General features: G+C 47.4%; 2 protein-coding genes across 9 annotated transcripts in view; one reads left to right on the top strand and one right to left on the bottom strand.

Annotated features, from left to right (window-relative positions):
* UBAP2 (ubiquitin associated protein 2) overlaps nt 1-21809 on the top strand; it is a 77296-nt gene that overhangs the window by 53855 nt on the left and 1632 nt on the right. For 4 of the 8 annotated variants that reach the window (XM_083465759.1, XM_083465756.1, XM_083465758.1 and 1 more), the window contains exons 20-26: nt 2532-2623; nt 4231-4281; nt 13831-13909; nt 14660-14874; nt 18612-18711; nt 19793-19900; nt 20985-21052. In XM_083465759.1, the coding sequence (XP_083321885.1) occupies nt 2532-2623; nt 4231-4281; nt 13831-13909; nt 14660-14874; nt 18612-18711; nt 19793-19900; nt 20985-21052 (713 nt within the window). The remainder of the gene's footprint in view (nt 1-2531; nt 2624-4230; nt 4282-13830; nt 13910-14659; nt 14875-18611; nt 18712-19792; nt 19901-20984; nt 21053-21809) is intronic. The other 4 variants (XM_083465755.1, XM_083465762.1, XM_083465761.1 and 1 more) reach the window with 1 other exon arrangement.
* LOC310689044 (interferon type A3-like) lies at nt 7567-9764 on the bottom strand. The gene is made up of 2 exons (XM_083466294.1): nt 9611-9764; nt 7567-9254 (listed from the first exon to the last, which is right to left on the bottom strand). The coding sequence occupies exon 2, from the start codon at nt 8746-8748 to the stop codon at nt 8005-8007; it is 744 nt and encodes a 247-aa protein (XP_083322420.1). The 5' UTR covers nt 8749-9254; nt 9611-9764; the 3' UTR covers nt 7567-8004.

The following is a 21809-nucleotide window of genomic DNA, read 5'->3' as shown; positions in this document are numbered from 1 at the left end:
GTGCTAAGTCTTACAGGGAGAGAGGGTATAGCTTGTTTCTCAGGTGCATGCATTGCCTCCCAAAGGTTCATCATCTTCCCATTGAAGTATCTTGAGTGACAGGGCTGGGAAAGACCTTCCTATCCTCCAAGACATTGGAAAGCTGCTTTCAGTCAGAGGAGACAGTTGCGGACTGACTGTACAGCTTTAGAGGTTGCAGTCCTAACCACCCTGGCCTTGGAAGTAAGACACTCTGGATTACTTCTAAGCAGGCATGGCTAGGATAATGCCGATAGCCCTTAAATTCTTGGGCTTTAAGGAGTCAGATCTTGCATACTAAGAAGTCTCAGTTGAATGTTTCCACAAGGAATGGGAAACACAATAAATGATCAAGGGAGCTGGCAGTTAGCTTGACTGAGTCAATCTTTATTATTTAGCAGTGGGAAATCTGTGGCCCTCCAGGTGTTGGAAGCATGGAATTGTAGAATTGGAAGGGGCCATGACAGTCATCTGGCCCAACCCCCTGCAATGCCGGAATCTTTTATCCAATGTGGGGATCAAACCCACAGACCTGGGATTAAGAGTCTCATGCTATACTGACGGTTGTGGACTATAACTCACACCAGCCCTGACTGTGGGCCTTGTTGACTGGGCCTCATGGAGGTTGTAGTCCAACAACATCTGGAACGTCACAGGTTTCCCATTCCCTGGTTTAGATGCAGACAGTTGCAAGCTTGGCTTAGATTTACATCCTGCTCTGTCACTTAAAACACTTGGCAGATCATATTTACCAACACTTTGTTGTTTAAATAAAACAGTTTAAGAAATACTGAATTGCCTTGCAGCTACCCTCGGATATTAAACACTTTCCCAGATAAGACTTGTGTCACTTCCAGAAAATTATGAGTTCTGCACTTTTCTGACTGAGCCCTCCTGCTTACACTGTCTATGATAAGAGCCCTTTTTTCTGTCCTTAGAGTTAGCTCTCCTGACCCCTTCAGGACAGAGTTGCAAAGTGCTGGAAAGTGAAATGGAATGTGTGGGGGGGAAATAAGACCTAAATTGGAATGTTCTCAGTTGGGCGGTTCCAAACTCTGGCAAGAGTTTAGCCAGTCTATATTTGGAGACGTTTTGTGACCAAGGTCGATGTAGGTAGACTTTACTATGTCGAAGGAATAGAAAATGGGTGTGAGAGTCTATCTTAAGATTCTAGCATCCTTTTGCCTGAGTAGTTGTCCCTTCTTAAGCATAAGCATGCTCTCACTGGAGACTGTGCTCTACCAATGTAGTATTGAACTGATATTTCTTAGCTAAGTTTAATAGAACATCTGAGGGTGCATCTCTAACCAGTTTAAACAATGGTCTGCTTTGCACATCATGTTCAGCCAAACCATGGCTTCGTGGGAGCATATGGGTTCCCAGAGAGGAGATTACAGCCACATTGTTCCTGGTGGTTCTAGCACAGCACTGCACTGAGCAAAGCTTTGGTTTGGCTTAATGTACTGTATTGTGCAAACTCAGTCTGGTGGTTTAGCTTTCCTGGAGAACCTGAGTTGTAAATCGTAGGACAAACCTTGATTACAGCTCATGATTAGTCTGGAGGGAGCTTAGATCACAAGCTCAGGGAACCGACAAGAGAGCTTATTGTTTCTCCCCACCAAGGAAGTGTAAAAAGCTGGCTAGCAAAGAAAACCTCTTCTTAATAACTTTTCTTGTCGTGCCTGCTGGTCTCAGAATTAAACTACTGCACGGTATAGAATTCCAGTTGCAGAGAGTTTACCTCCCCAGACAAAGACAAGAAGTTGAGGACATGGGACCAGGGGAGGGTTACAGAATGGGGAGGAAATGAGGAAATGAGACTGCTGCAGTCCAGAAGAAGGCATCAGTGGGAAGATGGAAGAGGCAGAAGAACTGGGGTAGGGGTATGGGAATAAGGTGGAGGCAGCAGCCTAAAGGAGCCCCTTCCTGGAACCCTGAAGAAGTTGCTGCCTGAAGTGTAGACAAAGCTGAGCAAGATGGACCATTGGCAGATTCCTATGATAAGCGGTGACTGAAGCTTGTCAAAGGGTGTCTCCAGACTGTCAGTATTTTGCAGGAGAGATTCGGGCGCCTGCTGGAACATTAGGTTTGCTCATTTAAAGTGGATTGAAGTGCTCTGCTATCCTAGCACAACAAACCCCCACAAAAAACAAACAAACACAACCTGGACTTCTTACTGTTTGGAAACGCATTGAAAAATGTTGGATAGATGAATGATAAACAGGAAGACGTGTAAACAGCCCGCAAGCAAATTGGGAGGAATGCAGAATGAATGCTGTTTTGACATACTGTATAACCACCCCACCCTCAGATGAGAATAGTAAGAACTGAATATATAGTTATCTCCATGTAAGGAAATCAGGATGCATGCTGAGTAAACACGTCGTCTGAAGGAGCCCAAAGAGCATATTTCAGACCCCGAAACTTGTCTCTCTCTCTTTCTTTTTCTTCCTTTTTTGTTGGTATTTTTGTTTTATATATTATATATAAAAACATGTCTTTTGGTTCTGCAGGCAAAGCACCCCCCAACCTGCCCCAAGGTGTACCACCCTTGTTACATAACCAGTATATTGTTGGACCTGGAGGACTTCTGCCAGCCTACCCAGTAAGCGGTTTCCTTGTGCCTCACGCAATGAACTTGGCTTCCACCTCCATGTTGCAGGCGTCTGGGGCAGAGTGTGTGTGTGTGTGTCTGTCTGTCTGTCTGTCTCTGTCTGTCTCTGTCTGTTTGTCTCTCTGTCCCAGCCAGGTTGTGTAGAATGGGCTGTCTGTGGACCACCGACTTGTTCTGTGGCTCACTTCTAAAGATGATAATGAGAGTTGTACTGCTTGGGTTGCATGCACAGCTGGGCCCACCCTGAACCTGAAAGATAACCCATTTTGCCAGCCTGGGGCCTTCCAGATGTTTTGGATTGCAACTCCTGCCAGGCCCAGCCAGCAAGAGCCCTTATTCCTCTGACCTCTGAATTTCAATTGACTTAACATCTAATCTGGAGTATAGCAACACTTTCTGAACTGACTTTTTGTTTCATAGAATCAAGAGTTGGAAGGGATACTGAGGTTCATTGTGCCCCATCCTCTGCAATGCAGGAATCTCAGCTAAAGCATCCATGACAGAGGGCCATCCAACCTCTGCTTAAAAGCCTCCAAGGAAAGGGTGTTCAGGAATGCTTTAGTTGAGATTCCTGCATTGCAGAGGATGGGGCTCAATCATCCTTGAGGCCCCTTCCAAATCTACAACACTATGAGTCCGCTCCGCTGTTGGAACAGCTCTTACTGTCAATTGTCCCCTGACAGTTGTCTCACAAAGTCATTCACAAACATCTTAGAAGTACAAAGCTTTGCTTTCAAGCCATAGCCTTGGAACTGATGTTGGGAGGAAGGTGGAAGTCTTGGTTTCACTGTAGGCTCGCTCTTTCTTTTGACAGCCACAAGTTAAAAGTCCAATACAGGAATTGATTGGGGGGGGGTGCGAAAGTGAGGAAAATTGTATGTTTATTCAGAATACATTTTCTGATCCTCGCTGTACCTGCATTTTTTGTCCCTTAATAGAGTTAACTGCAGCAAAGCTTAAGAGGGCCTTAAGCCAGGGCTAGAAAACCAGTCTGATGTTGCTGGACTAACACTCCACACACACACACACACACACACACACACACACACTGGGGGAAAAACAAAACATTCCTGACCATTGCCCATATTGGCTGGAGCTGATGGGAGTTGCAGTTCTCTAGATGTTGATGGACTCCACATTCCCCATTTCAAAGCAATATTCTCTCAGCCTGAGAACCCCTTCCCCCAATCTACAACAGAAATACAACCATGCTGACCTCCCTTGCTGGGCTGTTGTGTGCGCTATAATAAGACTGTGTGGATGAGCTCTATAAATGCTAGGCACTTGAGAATGTGATGCTGCTTCTGCTGAATCCTACGGATTGCATTTTCATTTAGCCAAAAGCACCAGGCTCCTGTGCTTCACAGGGTAGTGCAATAAGCAAACTCTGTCCTTCAAAAAGTGCAGCGGTTCCTCCAAAGGTTGCTGTTCAGCCAGCATGACATTTGACATAACAAAAACCTGGTGGTTTTAAAATGCTGCTTGCTTTATGAGCCTGGATTGAGAATTTGCCAATCGAAGTGGTTCCCTGGGAGTGCTGCCTTACAACTTCTTTCTGTGTTTTCTCCCTCTTCCTCCTCCTCCTCTCTGTCTTCAAGCAGATTTATGGTTATGATGATCTCCAAATGCTGCAGTCCAGGCTGCCTGTGGTAAGTAGAATTTCCTGCGCTGTTGGTTTTTTCAAGCTGTAACTGAGCTGGTTTCATTTTTTGGAGGTTTACACTGGTCATAGAGTAGTGAAATGTTCATGGGCTCTGAGGTGTATTCTGTCTTGCTGTGATGTGTTTATTTGCTCTGCAACTGCCTGTCTCTGTTTCTTTGCTTGTTTTAAACAAATTGCCCCTCTGTGATGTGCCTGCTTTTGGAGTCCTGTGTATCCTGTTGGATTCCATTATGCCCTACAGCAGCCTACAGTTGTTGAACCTGCTGCCCTCCAGAGATTTTGGACTAAATCTCCCATTGTCCCTGACCATTGCCCATGCTGGCTGGGGCTGATGGGAGTTGTAGACCAAATATCTGGAGGGACTGGGTTGGAGAAACCTGCTAAGTGTTGTGGGAAAAGGAGGGTTAATCCAGGACGGGATTTTGTTGACATACTCATGCTGCAACATTATATAGCAGCGGTTCTCAACCTGTGGGTCCCCAGATGTTGTTGGACTACAACTCCCATCATCCCTGAGCTGTGATGGGAGTTGTAGTCCAACAACATCTGGGGACCCACAGGTTGAGAAGGGCTGTTCTATAGTATCTTGTGGCATGACCAGCCTCCTGGGAAGAGACCGAGATGCTCCCTGTTTTGAAGAAGCCCCTTTTGTCTCTGCACTGTGTAGGAGTTAAGCAACTCACAATGGTGGCGCTTAGATGGGGTGCTGGAGGTGTAAATGACTATCAGACTTTGAAAAGCCGATATCACCAGATCAAGTTCATCAATTTTCTTGAATTAATGAGAGTTTTAATTGGATTTTGAGTAAACGTGCAATGAGTTGCTGCTGCTTTGAATTTTATTGGGCGGTTATCTTCCTTAGTGGGTCATGGAAACTGCTATTCTGAACCATGCTTTTTAGAGGCTGGGTGGGCTGAATTTTGGGGGGGAACCGCTGTTCTAGAACTGCATCGGCTGAGGTTCACGCCAAGGTTTGGCAAAAGAATGGAGTAGCCTTGGTGGGGCAGTTTTGGTCTTGAGATTGATGGGGGAGAGGGTCACTCCTGGTGGGGATTTTGTCGTAAGTGATCATCGATCCCTTCTGACCTCGACAGATGGATAGATTTTCTTTCCTGGAGTTGAGGGCACATTCTTCAACAGTCCTTCACAGGGCGGTATTGGTTGGCTGCTGCCATTCTCTGAAATATTGGTTCACAAAGTTCTATCTTGTGCTCACACTGTTTAATATCTTTGAGTAGCCAGAAGGTGCAGCCAGCCAAATTGATTTTGTCGCCAGCAAACACATTCCCAACTCTGTTTAGTATTTGCATCTGATCCAGGAGTAGCAGTTGGTTTCTTTTGAATGAATGCTTGAATGTTCTTATGGGCCGGCTGAGGATCAGTAAAATGAATCCTGCCAGGACAAAGTGGTTGATGGCCAACGGGTCTGGGAAATTTGGGTTGGGGGTGATATTCTGTACAAGGTTCTCCTCTTTATCACCCTCGCCCTCAAAATGATGTTCAAAGTTTAGGGGCGCTCCTGGGCACTCTTGTGCTATTTAATTCACAGTTGGTGGAAGAACCTGGGAATGTCGTTTACTAGCTTTGGTTGGAAAGAAAAGCTGCAATCAGGACCTTGTTACTACAGTCATAAAAGTTGAAGGTATCCCTGACCATTAGGTCCAGTTGTGACCGACTCTGGGGTTGCGGCGCTCATCACTTTATTGGCCGAGGGAGCCGGCGTACAACTTCCGGGTCATGTGGCCAGTGCGTTACTTCCGGGTTTCGCCGCTTGCGCATGCGCAGACGGTCAAAATGACATCACGCACATGCGCGGAAGTGGCGAAACGTGACACGTGCAGTCATGTCTTACGTTCTATTCAGGATGCGAACGGGGCTCTGGAACAGATCCTGTTCGCATCCCAAGGTACCACTGTATTCTTGTTACCTGCCTAGTTACAATGGTGCCTCGCAAGACGAAATTAATCCATTCCGCGAGTCTCTTCGTCTTACCGTTTTTTTGTCTTGCAAAGCACGGCTATTAGCGGCTATTAGCGGCTTAGCGGCTATTAACGGCATAGCGGCTTTAAGAACTCGCAAGACGTTTCGTCTTGCGAAGCAAGCCCATAGGGAAATTCGTCTTGCGGAATGACTCAAAAAACGGAAAACTCTTTCGTCTATCGAGTTTTTCGTCTTGCGAGGCATTCGTCTTGCGGGGCACCACTGTACATTACAGTATTGTAGCATCCTTAACCGGGTCTACCCGTGAAGATGGCTTGGAAACTTCTTTGAATTCATAGTGTTAATTTTGCTTGCTGGTTTGTGAAAGAGAGACTTGCCCAAGTGCATTGACTGCCTGTGAGTTTCTGGACACAATCCAAGGAACCAGTGAAAGCACCTCGGATCCTACACACTTCCTGGAGCCCCTTCTCCCAAAGTGCCTTCTGCTGCACTCAAATCATTGAGAGAAGCCTCCTTCCTTCCTTCCTTCCTTCCTTCCTTCCTTCCTTCCTTCCTTCATTGTGGTTAGACTGGAGAGGCTGCTTGTATAACCCACCCCATATTTGTCTTCCAGCAAGTGAAGACATTTCGATTTGCAAATAAAATGCCAGGTTCTGTAATGTGTCAGTTCATGTGTTTGAGGCTGTCGGTTTTGTTAGTGTTTTATGGTGGTTGTATTATTTGCAGGTTTTTGCCCTATCAGTTTCTGTCCTTATTTTAAAAAGGACCATCTGATCTAACACTTGTGTAGAAACCTGCCTGGAGCACTATACAGTGGTACCTTGGTTCTCAAACGCCTTGGTACTCAAACAACTTAGAACCCAAACACTGCAAACCTGGAAGTAAGTGTTCTGGTTTGTGAACTTTTTTTGGTAGCTGAACGTGCTCCGTTTTGAGTGTTAACGTTTCCGTTTTGAGTATTACACTGAGGTCTGTCTGTTTTTGCTATTTATTTTGCGTTTTTGTGGCTCTTTTTTTGTGTGACTGTGTGGAACCCAGTTCAACTACTGGTTGATTGATTCTGTGACTGTAGTACATTGTTTATTGCTTTCATTTTATGGATCAATGGTCTCGTTAGATAGTAAAATTCATGTTAAATTACTGTTTCAGAGGTTGTTTTTTAAAAGTCTGGAACGAATTAATCCATTTTACATTACTTTCTATGGGAAAGCGTGCCTTGGTTTTGGAACGCTTTGGTTTTGGAACGGACTTAAGTTTAATCCAAAACGGATTAAGTTTGAGAACCAAGGTACCACTGTATAGCAGACTTTAATAACTAACTAACTAACTAACCTACCTTATAAATAAAGACATCTTTGTTGTGTTTTGGTCTAAGTAGTTTTAAGGGATTCAGAAGCTCTTTGTTTTATACATTTGTAAGTCACTTCAATACTTTTTTTCTAGAAAGTGAAGAAAGATGCAATAAATAAACAAATACTTAAAATTGTTTTAATATAAAATTAACAAAAAATACATAAATCTGCATCACATCAAATAAATAAATAAATAAATAACACATATCAAGCTTCATAAAAAAATAAAACACCCATACAAAGTCTGTACATTCAATATAATAAAGCCCCTTTAGCTCTTCCCATTTCTTTGGCAATTTCAGTGAGGTGGCTTGTAGCTTCCTTAATTTGTCTCTGCGAATGTTTCACAAATATTCGCTGTCAGTTTGTCATTTCTCCGCTCCGACGGTTCCTCGAGCGATGGTTGCAGAGGTTTGCTACCTCCTCATTCTCTTTGTCAGTATGTCAACGTACATGAGTCCTGCTTGGACCTCCTGTTGCAGGCTCTCCCAGCAGCAGGTGCTGCCTCCGTTCCCTCTGAGAAAAGTTCTGATCCTTCGAAAATACTTCTTCAGCACCAGCTTGTTTCTCTGTTCCTCTAACTTCCCCGGTGTAGTTTTTCTCCCTCCGAGGCAACTCTTGAGGACTTCGGTGTGCGCGTGCAGCATCTGGAGAGACCTGCAATAAAAGCGTGGCAGAGTTTGAAGAGAGGGAGCAGACACAAATCTCTCTTTCTGCTGCCCCATCCTATCCCAACCCTTACCACCCACTCCTGCATCAGGGAGAGCAGAAACCCACCTCTCTCTGTGTGTGGCCTTCCAGACAGTCTTCAGTGAATCATTGCTCAAGATGTTAAAGAACCCACGGAGAATTTCGTAGATTGCTTCCGTGGCAGGTTGCGACTCACGTATTTCCAGGATCTTTGTAGGAAAGTTGAACGTGGTCGATTTCTTCAGGCACTCTGGAGAGAACGTTGTGCTCATCTCTCGCCACAGCTCCAGGCTCTGCAGATTAAATACTTTTTGCCGGTGTTTCAGAAAGTTGCAGTCCAGCGCTGAGACTTGAACAGAAGACAGGAGCACCAGGCAAACGAGCCCCGCATGCACACGCGTTTCGATTTTCATGGTGGTTCTCAGGCGGTTTCTGCTGGGGCTCACGTAACTTATCCACTTGCGATACATCTTTGACTATGTGCTGATCCTCCTGCATCTTCTATTTATCCTGCAGGACAGCTTTCCTTTCATCATTTGGGTTTTCCAGGTTTCATTTTCACTTTCCACTTGCCTGTTCAGCCATGCAACTGAATCTAAGGAGCTGGCCTGTGGTGGGTCCTTAAGGCAGTTTTTTCTTCTTCTCTGGTAACCCAGGATATAGTTTACATGATTTCCACCTCCCCACTCCTCAAATTTCAGGAAGACCACAGGGCTATTTGTTTGCCTAATTTGTATACCAAATACACTCCTCAGAGCCATAGAGGCTGGCATGTATGCCATCCCAGGCCACCCTACCCGCTGGAAAAAAATCTGATTTGTGAACCTCTTGTTGAAAATGGGGGTCTCATGACCCTCATTAGGTAGGCGTCTCCCAAAATCACCTATAAAGCTGAAATTTGGTGTGCACAAAATATGAAGGCTACTGGTTTACAAGGCATACTGACTTATTTCTTTAAATGTTTTAAAAACCCTTCCTTTTTACAGTGGTGCCTCGCAAGACGAAATTAATTCGTTCCGCGAGTTTTTTCGTCTAGCGAATTTTTCGTCTTGCGAAGCACGGTGTCGGAAAAGTTTTGGAAAAGCTTCAAAAATCACCAAAAACCTCAAAAAAGGCTACCACACCGCGTTCTATGAGTTGCTCCTCGAAGTCAAGTCGCAACTGTATTAACGGTGTTAAGAAAAAGGAAACAAGCTTGCAAAAAACGCAAGACGTTTTCGTCTTGCGAAGCAAGCCCATAGGGAAATTCGTCTTGCGAAGCAGCTCAAAAACAGCAAAACCCTTTCGTCTAGCGAGTTTTTCGTCTTGTGAGGCATTCGTCTTGCGGGGCACCACTGTATTGTTTTCTGGTTTCCCCCCCTGCACATCTTTAGGTGTAAAGGCAGGATAAAAATCAAATAAATAAATAAAAGCATGCTTTTTTGCATGCAAGTCTTCAACCCCAGCATATCATTGCCCTCTTTCTATGCCATTGAGACCTTGGCAGCATTTCCTGCTTGGCAGGGGGTTGGACTCGATGGCCCTTGTGGTCTCTTCCAACTCTATGATTCTATGTCTGGAAATAATCACTAAAGGTTGTGTGGTGTTAAGGAATGAGTACCACCTCAATTCAAGCAATGCATTTAATAAAAGCAATTTAAACATTTACTAAAAAGATGTTATGAACAGCGTGCATTAATGTAATGCAAGCATTGGAGGGTTGGAGCTAGTCATTCAGTCTTAACAGCTGCAAAAGGCATGGAGAAAAGGTGTGAGGCAGGTACAATGTGTAAGGAAAAGGGGAGGCGAGGGCAGGGGAAGACTCTTGACTGAACCAGAGGGAGAAAGGGGGAGAGAGAGACCCTGAGTGTACAAATAAATCAGGAAGAGAGGGGAAAGCTGCAAATTCGGGATGGGATTTCAGTGGTTTGTTGGTTTGTTTGTTTTGTGGGGTGGGGGTGAGGCTTCTAAGCCTATATATCAGATGTGGTTTGAAGGTGGTTATAAAATTGTCCGGGAAGAAAAGGAAAATGTTTTGGGAGTAGTTAGTTTGTGGGGAGGGAGAGAGCAGTTGGTTCACAGCGTGGGAGAGGGAAATGAGTAAAATTCTGAGGCAAGGATAAGACCTCCTACCCAATTAAAAAGCATGAGTCAGAAGAGTGGATTGGATGGCCCACTAAGATAATAACACAATGAAATTCAAAACATTAACAATAAATGGCACATTTTTCCAAGTAAAGCTCAATAATTTAATTAATTCAGCAGCATGGATGAACTTGATTCGGTGGTCATCAGCTTTTCTAAGTCTTTATAGTTATTTAAACCTCCAGTTCCTGCCCGCTCCCGCTCCCCCTCGGCTCTTAGCACCCCCAGGTGCTCCCACTGACCCCCACTTTGGGAACCACTGGACTGGACAAAGGAGCGTTGGTGCCTCTGTGGGCATAGCTTGGAAGCAGGGTGGGTTTTGGGGCTGCTAGTGGAAGTGGGTAGGAAGGGGGGAAGGCAGGCAGTAGCCCCTGAAATTTATGGCTTAGTGGGAGCTGGGAAGGGGGGGGAGAGAGAAGCAGGAATGTGGCAGGGAGGAGAAAGAATTTGAACTCTCCTGCCCTCACCTCTCATACCTGACAGGCCTTTAGCTAGTAGATATCACAAAACCTTGTTCCTTGGCCTTTGCATCCACCAGTCACCGAACATTTTGACGCCGCCTCTTCAGAGTTGGGCCTCTGCTCTGGCAACTCCCCCCTCACCATTGCCTACCATTCTTGACTGGTTAGCGGCTCTCCAAGGTTATTACTATCCTGTTCCTTTTAAGCAGAGGCGCCAGGAGATGAGCCTTGCGCATAAAAGGCACATGTTTTGTGTCCACCTGGCTGCTTCGCTCTCCTGGCCAGCGGCGCATTTACTGCTGCTTTCCCCTTTTTTGCATTGCACCTTCGCACAGCCTTCTGCCCCTGCCTTCCTCCGCTGCCCATGAAGGCTGAATCCCACTTGCCCTGCCTGGTGTATTTTGTTAATATGCAGCATTTGCACATGGAAGCTGAAATAAATAAAGGGGTTCAAGAGGAGGCGGTTAGGGAGGAGAGCGCTGCCAAAGATCGTCTACTCCACCCCTTCCTTAATGCAAGATCCTTTACTCCTACATGTGTGTTGGGCACACACAAGCACAGACTTTCCCCACGAATGAATCCATCTAACTCATGGGTAGGCAAACTAAGGCCCGGGGGCCGGATCTGGCCCAATTGCCTTCTAAATCCAGCTTGCAGACGGTCCAGGAATCAGTGTGTTTTTACATGAGTAGAATGTGTCCTTTTATTTAAAATGCATCTCCGTGGGACATAAGAATTCGTTCATTTTCCCCCCCAAAACATAGTCCGGCCCCCCACAAGGTCTGAGGGACAGTGGACCGGCCCCCTGCTGAAAAAGCTTGCTGACACCTGATCTAACTGCAAACAGAGAGAGACACAAAGGCGACTAAGTGTCCCATATATTCAGAGCCTTCGGTGCTTAATCTCAGGGTAATGGGTTCGAGTCCCACGCTGGGTTAAACATTCCTGCATTGCAGGGGGTTGGACTAGATGACCCTCGGGGTTCCTTCCAACTCTATGGTGACATCGGTGATGATGACACTCAAATACTTGGGGTGGCTTTCTTAAATGCGTGAGCCCAGGTATCTTACCTATTGTATGGGCAGTAAATAAAGCCAGGGTTGCTACCAAGTCTCCAATGGAAGAAGCTGGAGACCAAGGCAGTATCCCAGCCCTTGGTCGTCTCATGAGTCATTGAACGTGTTTACGTCTATCGTCTCCCTCCTCTCAAGGGCTCAGGGCAGATAGGTCAAAGCCCAGCTGCCCTGCTCTGGAAGTTACAAGAGACTGTGAACCCCAAATCGAGAAGAAAGGGGTGGTGAGGGCAGCCCATTCAGTTGCAGAAGAGGAACCAGAAATCGAAATTTTGGCTAGGGAGGATTAGTCTTGCGGGCATTTTTGTAGCTGCTCCTGGGAGCATATTGCAATTGTCAGTTTCAGTTTGGAGAGCTCATGGGTACTTCCCCTCCAAAAAAAATAATCCCCTCAAACATGATTGCATCATTTCAGTATCAAAATGTAGGATTTAAACAGAAACAGTGCAAACATCTGGATGACTTTTTGCACCAGCGACGTTTTTAAAAAAAGAGTTTTTGTTGACTTCCGTTACCCGTTGCATCGTGTTGGGGTGATCTGCCAAGAAACCGAAAAACCCAACCGTGGTAAAACTACGAAAGTGGCACATTTAGACGAGCCAGAAAGGAATGTTCTAATTGTTAAATAAATGCCGAAGTCGTCTTGTGACTTGTAAAAAAGTGCTAATGCCGGGTTCTTTTGGTTTACGTCCAGTCTTCTGAAATCCCCCCCCCCGCAGTCAAAGTGTGTGTTAAAGGAGCTTTATGCAAACAATTATGAAGCCGTTCTGTATTGCTGTGGGTTGAAGCTGTGTCCCCATCCTTACTTCCTTGGCTGTGAGCCATCCTTCTCTGTTTTGGAAACCAGAAAACAGCAAGGGGAAATCCAGCTGAGATATCGAAAGTAATATTGGCCGGAACCAAAAAACAGGCAGGGCTGCTCCCAATATGGGCGCAGAAGGTGCGGGCTGAGTTGAGATGTGTCGCTCCTCAAAGTGTTTTGGTGCTGCAGCCAGAGAGAAAGAGTCATGGGGATTAAAAAATAAAATAAAAAGGAGTCCATCTTCTTGCAATATTTTTGGATTGGACATATCACTAACTGTCTAGGAATCATAACCCTTTAAGAGAAGTAACAGAACTTGAAAGATGAATTATAGAAGGAGAGAAACAAGAAGTAGCAAATGAAAAGTATACCAGTGCCACTGTGGCAATGTGCGAAAATTCGGGGGGGGGGGGCAGCGGATGACAATTCCCATGTTAGAAGGATGAATGATAACCGTCTGGCGCCCATGAGAAAATTAACCAATATTGTGAAAGTGAGAGAAGGCAAGGAATCTAATTATTTATTGAAAAGTGGAGCATTTTCATTATGCACTGATGTAATAAGACACAGGAAAATATCTACATACCTTGCTGAAAACAGTGTAAGGACTGGTATGGCATATTTATATTTTCTTTTTTGCTGCTGTTGCTGATGATTTCTATATGCTAATTATTCACAGAAAAACAACCCTGTACATTATTATGCATACACATATTTATCTCTCTCTGCATATAGATAGATATAGATCATTTTGTATAATGTATAGCATAGTATGTATATTACATTTTCTCTGCACCCTGGAGAAGCCCACAAGACTTCTATGAATCTTTCCAATAAGTGTGCTGCTGTTCTTGTTTCTTAACCCTTGATTGGTGCATTGTTTGTGCCTTGCTAGAAAAGACACTTTGGCCATGTTCAAAGAAATGTCTGCTTAGGAGTAGCCCCATGTGGGGCAAGATGGACGTTAAGGACAGTTGTTTATTTTCCTTGCAAAGTGCTCTGGCTAGTAACACTGAACAAAAGGCTGTGCAGAGAGATCCTAGCTGATTTCACTATGAATCTTAAACACTGCTGATGTTGGTTTCTCTTCAGGATTACTACGGAATTACATTCCCTGCTCCAGCAACCTTAACGGGCAGAGAGGGGAGCCTTGCTAACAACCCTTACTCAGGTGAGTCTGGATCCCAAAACGTTGCCTGTGCCAAGTGAAGAAGGTGGTGCTTTGCTCATTGTGGCTGCCAGGTTTGCTGGTTCCATCTTTTAGGAATAAAAGTATGTATGCAACCTGCAGAATTCATGCTGCCAGACCTATGACTTAATATGGACGTTTACTTTCACGGGGGTGGGGAGGGACATGCTTGTGAGCTTGGTGGAAGCATTAATTAATTAATTAATTAAACGTATATACCGCCCTTCATCAAAAGATCTCAGGGCAGATTCACGGTATCTTTCTGGCCAGCGTTAGGAATAATAATAATAATAATAATAATAATAATAATAATAATAATAATTAATTATTTATACCCCGCCCATCTGGCTGGGTTTCCCCAGCCACTCTGGGCGGCTTCCAAAAGAATATTAAAATACATCAAACATTAAAAGCTTCCCTAAACAGGGCTGCCTTCAGATGTCTTCTAAAAGCCTGGTAGTTGTTGTTCTCTTTCACATCTGGTGGGAGGGCGTAGATCTCTGGGCTTGATCCTGTTTGGCTGCAGCACTAAGATGAATTGAGGGTTGAGTATAAGATGCGTACGCTTAACAAAACTCACCTGTTCTATAAATGCAATTCAGTATTGCTAAATTTATGAAAGCGGAAGGATTTGGGCTTCACCCCTCTATAAGGGCCTCTGGGTCTGCCTAGATCCTTGAGTTTAGATAGCCACCTGATCTCCCAATGGGGCTTTTTTTCTTTTCTTCCCAGGTGATGTAACAAAATTTGGCCGGGGAGATGCTGCCTCGCCTGCCCCGGCCACCACTCTGGCCCAGGCTCAGCAGAACCAGGCGCAGACTCACCACACGACTCAGCAGCCCTTCCTCAACCCCGCCCTGCCCCCCGGGTACAGCTACACTGGGTTGCCCTATTATGCCGGCGTGCCAGGAGTCCCCAGCGCATTCCAGTATGGGCCCACGATGTTTGTAAGTCACAGGGGGGGTCGGAAGGGGTTGCGCCTCAGCTATGGCTTGGCTTCCTCTGAAATGGTGCCTTGGGGATTCCACAGGGTGGGTGAACAGACTTTGCAGAGCAAAGAGGGATTTCGTCAGAGCGTGTGGGTTGTGGGTGTACAAAACCACACCCTCTGAGGCAGTGTGATTTGAGAGTCACCACATCGGGCAGTTCACCCCGTAAAGTTTTCTCCCAGGAAAGCTCTGAGGATGGGATGGCCTCATGTTTGGCATGGAAGGATTCACATCGCCCCCTGGTCAAAGAAGTCCTGTCTATGTCTGTGGTCTCCTGGAGCTCTTTGTTCTCTGGTCACCTTTGGGCAAGGGATTTGCTGCTGTCTCATTCCTGCATTGCAGAGGGTTGTATGGTTCCTGTTTGCCTAGATTGCCTACATTTGTGGGGGAATGTCCCTGCCAAGAGAGGTGACCTGGCATGGCTTGCAAAAAGGCATTGCCATCTGTGCTGTGAGAACCCAAGCATGTATATTTCAGCCAGAAAAGCGGGGCAGTTGGTCAGCTTTTTCAAGCCTGGGAATTGCCTCGCACCTCAGAGTGAAGCATGAAATTCACTTTAGGATATTTTGGGGGTTTTTCCCCCACTGTACACCTTCTTTCCACCTCCCCTCCCCAAAAAGCCCCCCAATTTTTTAACAGCAGCAACAATTGAAATGGTGTTGTTGCCACTGGTGTGAGCAGCTGTAATTCATGATGCAGCTTCAGAGCCTGCCGTTTGAAGGCAAGAATGTCGGGAGATGGGACAGTATGTCACAGGATGGTTTTTGTAGAGGACAGATTTCAAGAAGTGCTGGATGAACATGCCTGAGGAGGTCTAGAATGAGCTAGAAGCGAGTGGGGAGGCCCTGAAATGCCTGCGAAGAACATTTGAAGTTTGAATTCTCTCGAATTTAATGGAATTCAAATTGTAATATGATAAAGTACAATATAAGGAACAAAAGAAGCAATAAAAATACAATTCAAAATCATGATGCATTTAGCAGAGCATATTACAGTTCCTAAACAGGCAGGAAAATCGTTGTGGTCCTTGGGTGGGTGGGAGATTGGGAACCACTAGACTGAAAATAAGCAAATGAACTACAGACTCAGGAAAGAACTGAGTTTTGCTGCTACAGAAAAATAAAGCACCAGTTCAGGAGAGATAGCTCTTGCACAGACCCTTTAATTTTATGGATTTTGTGCACTCCATATTAGGTACCTTATATTTGTCAGGACACAGATTAAGAAAGCACATCAACCCAGGTGCATAAAATGCTATGTCAGTTTTATTTGCGGTGGGAAGGTGGAACCGAAGGTGGGAATAATAACTTTTGCTGGATGTTACTGGGTCCAGGAGAAAAAAAAAGGGTGGATCTTGCAGAATCTCCAACAAGCTCTTGATTTTAATTCTTAGGGTTTGGGTGGGGAGACGTCAAGCTCCATACTACCACCATGATAATGGTTCACACCATTTATCAGGGCAAATATATTTCAGAGTCGGATCCAGAAAGATTAGTGCACCCACCTTGTGTGTTCTTTCCCTTTTGCAAACTGGTTAGCAAAGCATGTCAGCACAGAGATCAGATCAAACAGACATTGGTGATACTTCATGGGGTCCTTTTCCAACACTAAAACTCAGTGATTGTAAGTGTCCTCTAGTCCAGTGTTTCCCAACCTTTTTTGGGCAAAGGCACATTTGTTTCATGAAAAAAATCTCGAGGCACACCACCATTACAGCCCCGTGACGTCAGCGCGCAGCGTCACGCCGGGAGGGACATGAATTGCTAGCAAATTACATAATCACCTCCTTGAGGGCTGGCTCATCTTCTCCAAAGGCAGAACCCCATTAATTAACAGCACAGACTCACACCATAGCCAAGACGAGGGGGGGAAACCGCAGTCATGCACAGTCATGCACATGTGTGGGCTAAATGAGGACGAAGACCGGGCAGAGAGCAGGGTTCAAATCACCCCACCTGGCCAGGACAATCCATGGGTGCTCCCTTGGGCCACTCGCCTGACCCACCTCGCAGGGCTGTTGTTGCGAGGATAACACGGGGAGAACCACGCGCGCCCCTGGGAGCTCCTTGGAGGAGAAAGCGGGCGATGAATGCAATGCACGAAATATATGAGAGGCGACCAGGTTTTGCAGGTGAGGGGCCCCCGCCAGCCTCCGCTTCCAACACCCGGCGCAACGACGCCGAAGTTTCCCCCCGGGCTCGGCTCGGGGAGCAGCGCTGCTCCCCCCCCCGGCTCCCCTTCGCCCTCTCAGCTCTCTCTGCCGCCCACTGGGGACCCCCCTCACCTGCCAAGTCCGGAGCGCCGGTGGAAGTTGCATGCATGCATGCAGGGCGCCGCGTTGCCATTGCATTGCACTGCACTCCATGCAACGCCTGCACGCATGCATTGCCTTGCACGCCCGCCAAGGGGTCTCCCCGCGGTCCGATGCGTCCCCTCCAGCGCGGATGCAGCATTGCAAAAATAAAAAACCCCCGACGCAGCCCTACCTGGGGGGCAGCCTCCGCCTCCGCCGCTCCGCCTCCGCAGGGATCCCCGGGCTCCATCCTGCCGCCCGATCTCCGCGGGGGCGCAGGCAGGCTGCGCGGGGTCTGCGCGGAAGAGCCCCTGCCCGCCCGGCCGCCGTCGCTGCGCTCATTCCATGGCCGGGAGAATAGCGCTTCAAACAAAACGCCCGGCCCGCCAGGCAACGCTGGGAAACGTAGTTCGCGCACCCCGCGCGGGCGTGGAGCCCAAGGGCGAGGGGACTACGGATCCCGGCAGCCCCCGCGCCGGGGACGGAGGGGGAGAGGCCGGGTGCAGGGATGGAGGGACGGGTGGGCGAGCGAATGAGTGAGTGGCAGCCGCCAAGCCTTGGCCGAGAGCCAGGAAGGGCCTCCCCGGAGGAGGAGGAGGAGGAGGAGGGAGGCGCAGAGCGGGAGGGAGGGAGGGAACCCCAGGGGTCATCTAGTGACGGCGCCCCAATCGAAAATTTGACTTTTTAAAAAAAAAAATCTTTCGAATTTTTTAATTTTTCCCGCGGCACACCAGGCAACATCTCGCGGCACACTAGTGTGCCGCGGAACAGTGGTTGGGAAACACTGCTCTAGTCCAACCTGCTGCAATGCAAGGATCTCGGCTAAAGCAGATGGCCATCTAACCTCTGCTTTGAAACCTCCAAGGAAGGAGAGTCCACCACCTTCCAAGGGAGACTGTTTCACAGTTGAACAGCTCTTACCTGTGCTGCTCCTTAGCTCAGTGCCCTTTAGGCATACAGTGGACCCTCTGGATACGAATTTAATTCATTCCGGGGGTCCGTGCACACCCTGAAAAATCCGTAACCAGAGGTGCCACTTCTGCGTGCGCACACAGCGCGATAGAGTGGTTCTGTGCATGCACATTGTGCGCAGTGTGCTTCTGGGCTTGCGGCAAAATCTGGAAAAATACTTCCAGGTTTCCTGCTTTCGCAACTCGAATATTACGTATCCAGAGAGGTACATAACCTGAGGGTCCACTGCAGTTTGGAGCTACCGGCTGGGCACTTGGTCTCCTCCCGTGTGTTCTCTGCTTTCCTGCCTGTGGTGAGCTCTCCTGCTCTCTGTTCCTTAGCCAAGCGGCACGGCCCCTTGAAAATAGAGGTGCCTCTTTGACATGCCCACCAGGTGGCAGTCAAGGCTTTCAGCTGCCGCCACCTGACTCCTTTATCTGCCTTCTTCCAGGTCCCGCCAGCATCGGCCAAGCAGCATAGTGTCAGCTTGAACACGGCCACGACACCCTTCCAGCAGGCGACTGGCTACGGTCAGCACAGCTACGGAGCAGGTAACAGGGGAGCATAGGCTGTCAGTTCTCTAGAATGTGCAGAGCAGGCACAAAACAGCAACTGGACTTGCTGTCTCTTTCTAATGCTGCTTCTCTTAGTTATGGGGAGAGGACCCCGCGGAATGAGATGCTGCCGCTCCCACCCCCCTCTGGGATGCAGGACTTTGGAGACTTCTATAAAAACTCCATGAAGTTGGTGGGCAGGAGCCCCGCAAGAGTTTGTTGTGATGCCCTGCTGCTCTTGAAAGCATAGGGTGGGGTGAAGGGATGCTGGAAGCTTTTATGGAACCAGAGTTCCTTATTTAGGCATTTGGAGGGAAGGCTCCTTTATTTTTCCAGCTCGGAAATGCTTGGCTCCAAGTCCCTCACTGTTCCCCACAACCCAGTATCTTCCAGATATTTTGAACTTCAACTCCCATCCTCCCTGACCGTTGGCCACACCAGATGGGACTGATGGGAGTTGTAGTTCCAAGCCATCGAAAGATGGCGGAGACGTGTGGTGTAAGTGGGGAAGTCATCTCTGGTCATGGGAAGCCTTTTGAAACCAAGACCACTATTCCATTCAAGCCAGCGGTAGCATCCTGGGCTGTAGAGGCAGATTAAGGCTTGGCTGAGGGATGTGGGTGGCGCTGTGGGTTAAACCACAGAGCCTAGGACTTGCCGATCAGAAGGTCGACGGTTCGAATCCCTGCGACGGGGTGAGCTCCCGTTGCTCGGTCCCTGCTCCTGCCAACCTAGCAGTTCGAAAGCACGAAGTACAAGTAGATAAACAGGTATCACTCCAGCAGGAAGGTAAACGGCGTTTCCGTGCGCTGCTCTGGTTCTCCAGAAGTGGCTTAGTCATGCTGGCCACATGACCCGGAAGCTATATGCCAGCTCCCTCGGCCAGTAAAGCGAGATGAGTGCTGCAACCCCAGAGTCGGTCACGATTGGACCTAATGGTCAGGGGTCCCTTTACCTAAGGCTTGGCTTATCTCAGAGCCACCAGAAAGCAACGCCTGCACAAGATGTGATTGTACTTTAGGCACAGATGTGGTCCTGCCAGGAATCAACATATCCCACTTCTTGTGTTTTCCTCCAGGCTATGATGACCTGACGCAGGGGACGGCAGCTGGAGATTACAGCAAAGGGGGATACGCTGGGTCGGCGCAAGCACAAAACAAATCCTCTGGCAGTGGACCAGGAAAAGGTAATGTAGCCATTGATGTAGGTGCCTTCTGTTGCATCAGAAGACCCAGAGCAGGGATTTTTACGCACATTACTTAACGTTCCATCAGGCTCCCCCTTCAGCTGTCATCTGCAGCCACCGTTCCGTCAAGCTGTAGAGGGAGGTAGGATTGCAGAACCTTTTAATCGGCTCTGTTGAAAGACTAGCATCTTTTGGCTTCACCTCTCACTGAAATTAGATAGTCGGCCACTGGGGGAAGCCCTTTGAATGACTTTGAGAGTGCCTTACATTTTTTGAAATAAATATATGTAGGCATTGTTTTATAGTTCCCATTCAGAGAGCTTTCTCCAGTTCCTTCCAGGCGGAAGAGATGCACTTTTATCTTTTCTCAATTAAGTGTTACGAGATTAAACGAACCTCAGCATGCCTGGCCCAGAGCAAAGGGTTGAGGAAGACGACCCGGCCACTGCAAGCAGGATGTGAGAGCTGAATGGCCATTGTGGCCATTGTGTGCTCCTGTCCACGGCTGCTGAGAGACATTTTATTACATGCATGGCCACTGACGTTTTATTTTACCCTCCTCTCCTCCTGCAGAAGACACAAATATGCACATGACAGGACACATGCAAACTTTATGCAAAACTGTGTCCTTCTTTGCCAGTGGTTTGGAGGGCTCAGTCCACGTGTGGATTCTCTCCTCCCCTCATGAAACAAGTCTTGCCTCCCATCTTGGCAGTTGCATTTTGCTGCCACAGCTAGCAGCTGCCTTCCATGAGTCTGTCAACATGTATTTTAATTGCAGCTTGAAAGAGCAGCAGATCCTTCTGGGGTTTGGAAGAACCAAGCTCAGTGCTCCAAAGGGTGAATATCACCAGAGACAGTTTTTGGGTGGTACAAACAGTGCGGCGACTGCAGGGGATGCCACAACTATGCTTTGGAACGGAGCGTGTTCGCGAATTTTCGCATTGCACAGGGCACCCCAATGCTTGAGAGCCCAAAGTCTGCCACTGACATCAGCTGTGAGGCTTGAGAAATCCCATTGCCTTTGACAGTTTTGATAACTCATTGTTCTCTCTTTTCCTTCCCTCCCTCCACCCCCCCTCAGGTGTTTCTGTGACCTCAAGTAACACAGGTGTGCCTGATATTAGTGGTTCAGTCTACAATAAGACTCAGGTGAGGAACTGCCATGTGTCCAGCCGCTTTTGTGCCTGGGGTTCTGCTTCTTTTGACTCTCCCAGCCGTTGGCATTTTGACATCCCTTTTGGCTCTCTTTAGGTGCTTCTGCACAGAGACCTTGGTGGGAGTCAATGCTGAGGCAGAGCTGACTTCTTTCTCTTGAAAACATCTGGGGCTCTGTCTGAGCAGCTCATCTGCCCACCCCACCCCCAGACGAAAACACTGATCCCACAGTTACACCCTTGCCCATGTTTCTGTGCTCCACACAGGTGGGATCTGATAGTGACAACTCTTGATGGCCCCTTTCAAGCTCCATGTGCAGAGAAATGATTGTACATACAGACAATTCTACAGAAATAAAGCAGAATCAGCATAGGGGTACAATTCAGCATAACAGATAAAACCATGATCAAGGTGACTGGAGTCACGTGCCTAAATTGGACAAATAAAAATGTCCATCACCAGGCACAGAAATGACATCAAAGGGGAGGCCTCCATGCACAGACCAAGTGCCACTGCTTTGAATGTTGCTCTAGCCCAGAGGTGGTTAACCTTTTTTAAGAGTGAGGGCTGCATGCACCCTTGGCCAGCCTTCTGGGTCTGCTTGCGCACGCCTCCTTCCTCCAGCTGATCTCTACAGATCTTTCCATGCGCCTCCTCCACAAGGTGGCAACGCGGGAAAGGGCCTTTTCTGTGGCACCTTCATTGCAAATTGTTAGCCGCCAGGCAAAAACAGGCTTTTTAAAAACTCTGT

The sequence above is a fragment of the Podarcis liolepis genome, assembly GCF_965112155.1.
Source record: "Podarcis liolepis genome assembly, chromosome: 11".
Lineage (NCBI taxonomy): Eukaryota > Metazoa > Chordata > Lepidosauria > Squamata > Lacertidae > Podarcis > Podarcis liolepis.
The sequence above is the reverse complement of the archived record's forward strand: the minus strand, read 5'-3'. Positions and strand labels throughout refer to the sequence as shown.

What these genes read in the sequence shown, in the direction of transcription:
- LOC310689044 (XM_083466294.1), bottom strand. Translation starts at nt 8,748, where the DNA reads ATGTATCGCAAGTGGATAAGTTACGTGAGCCCCAGCAGAAACCGCCTG.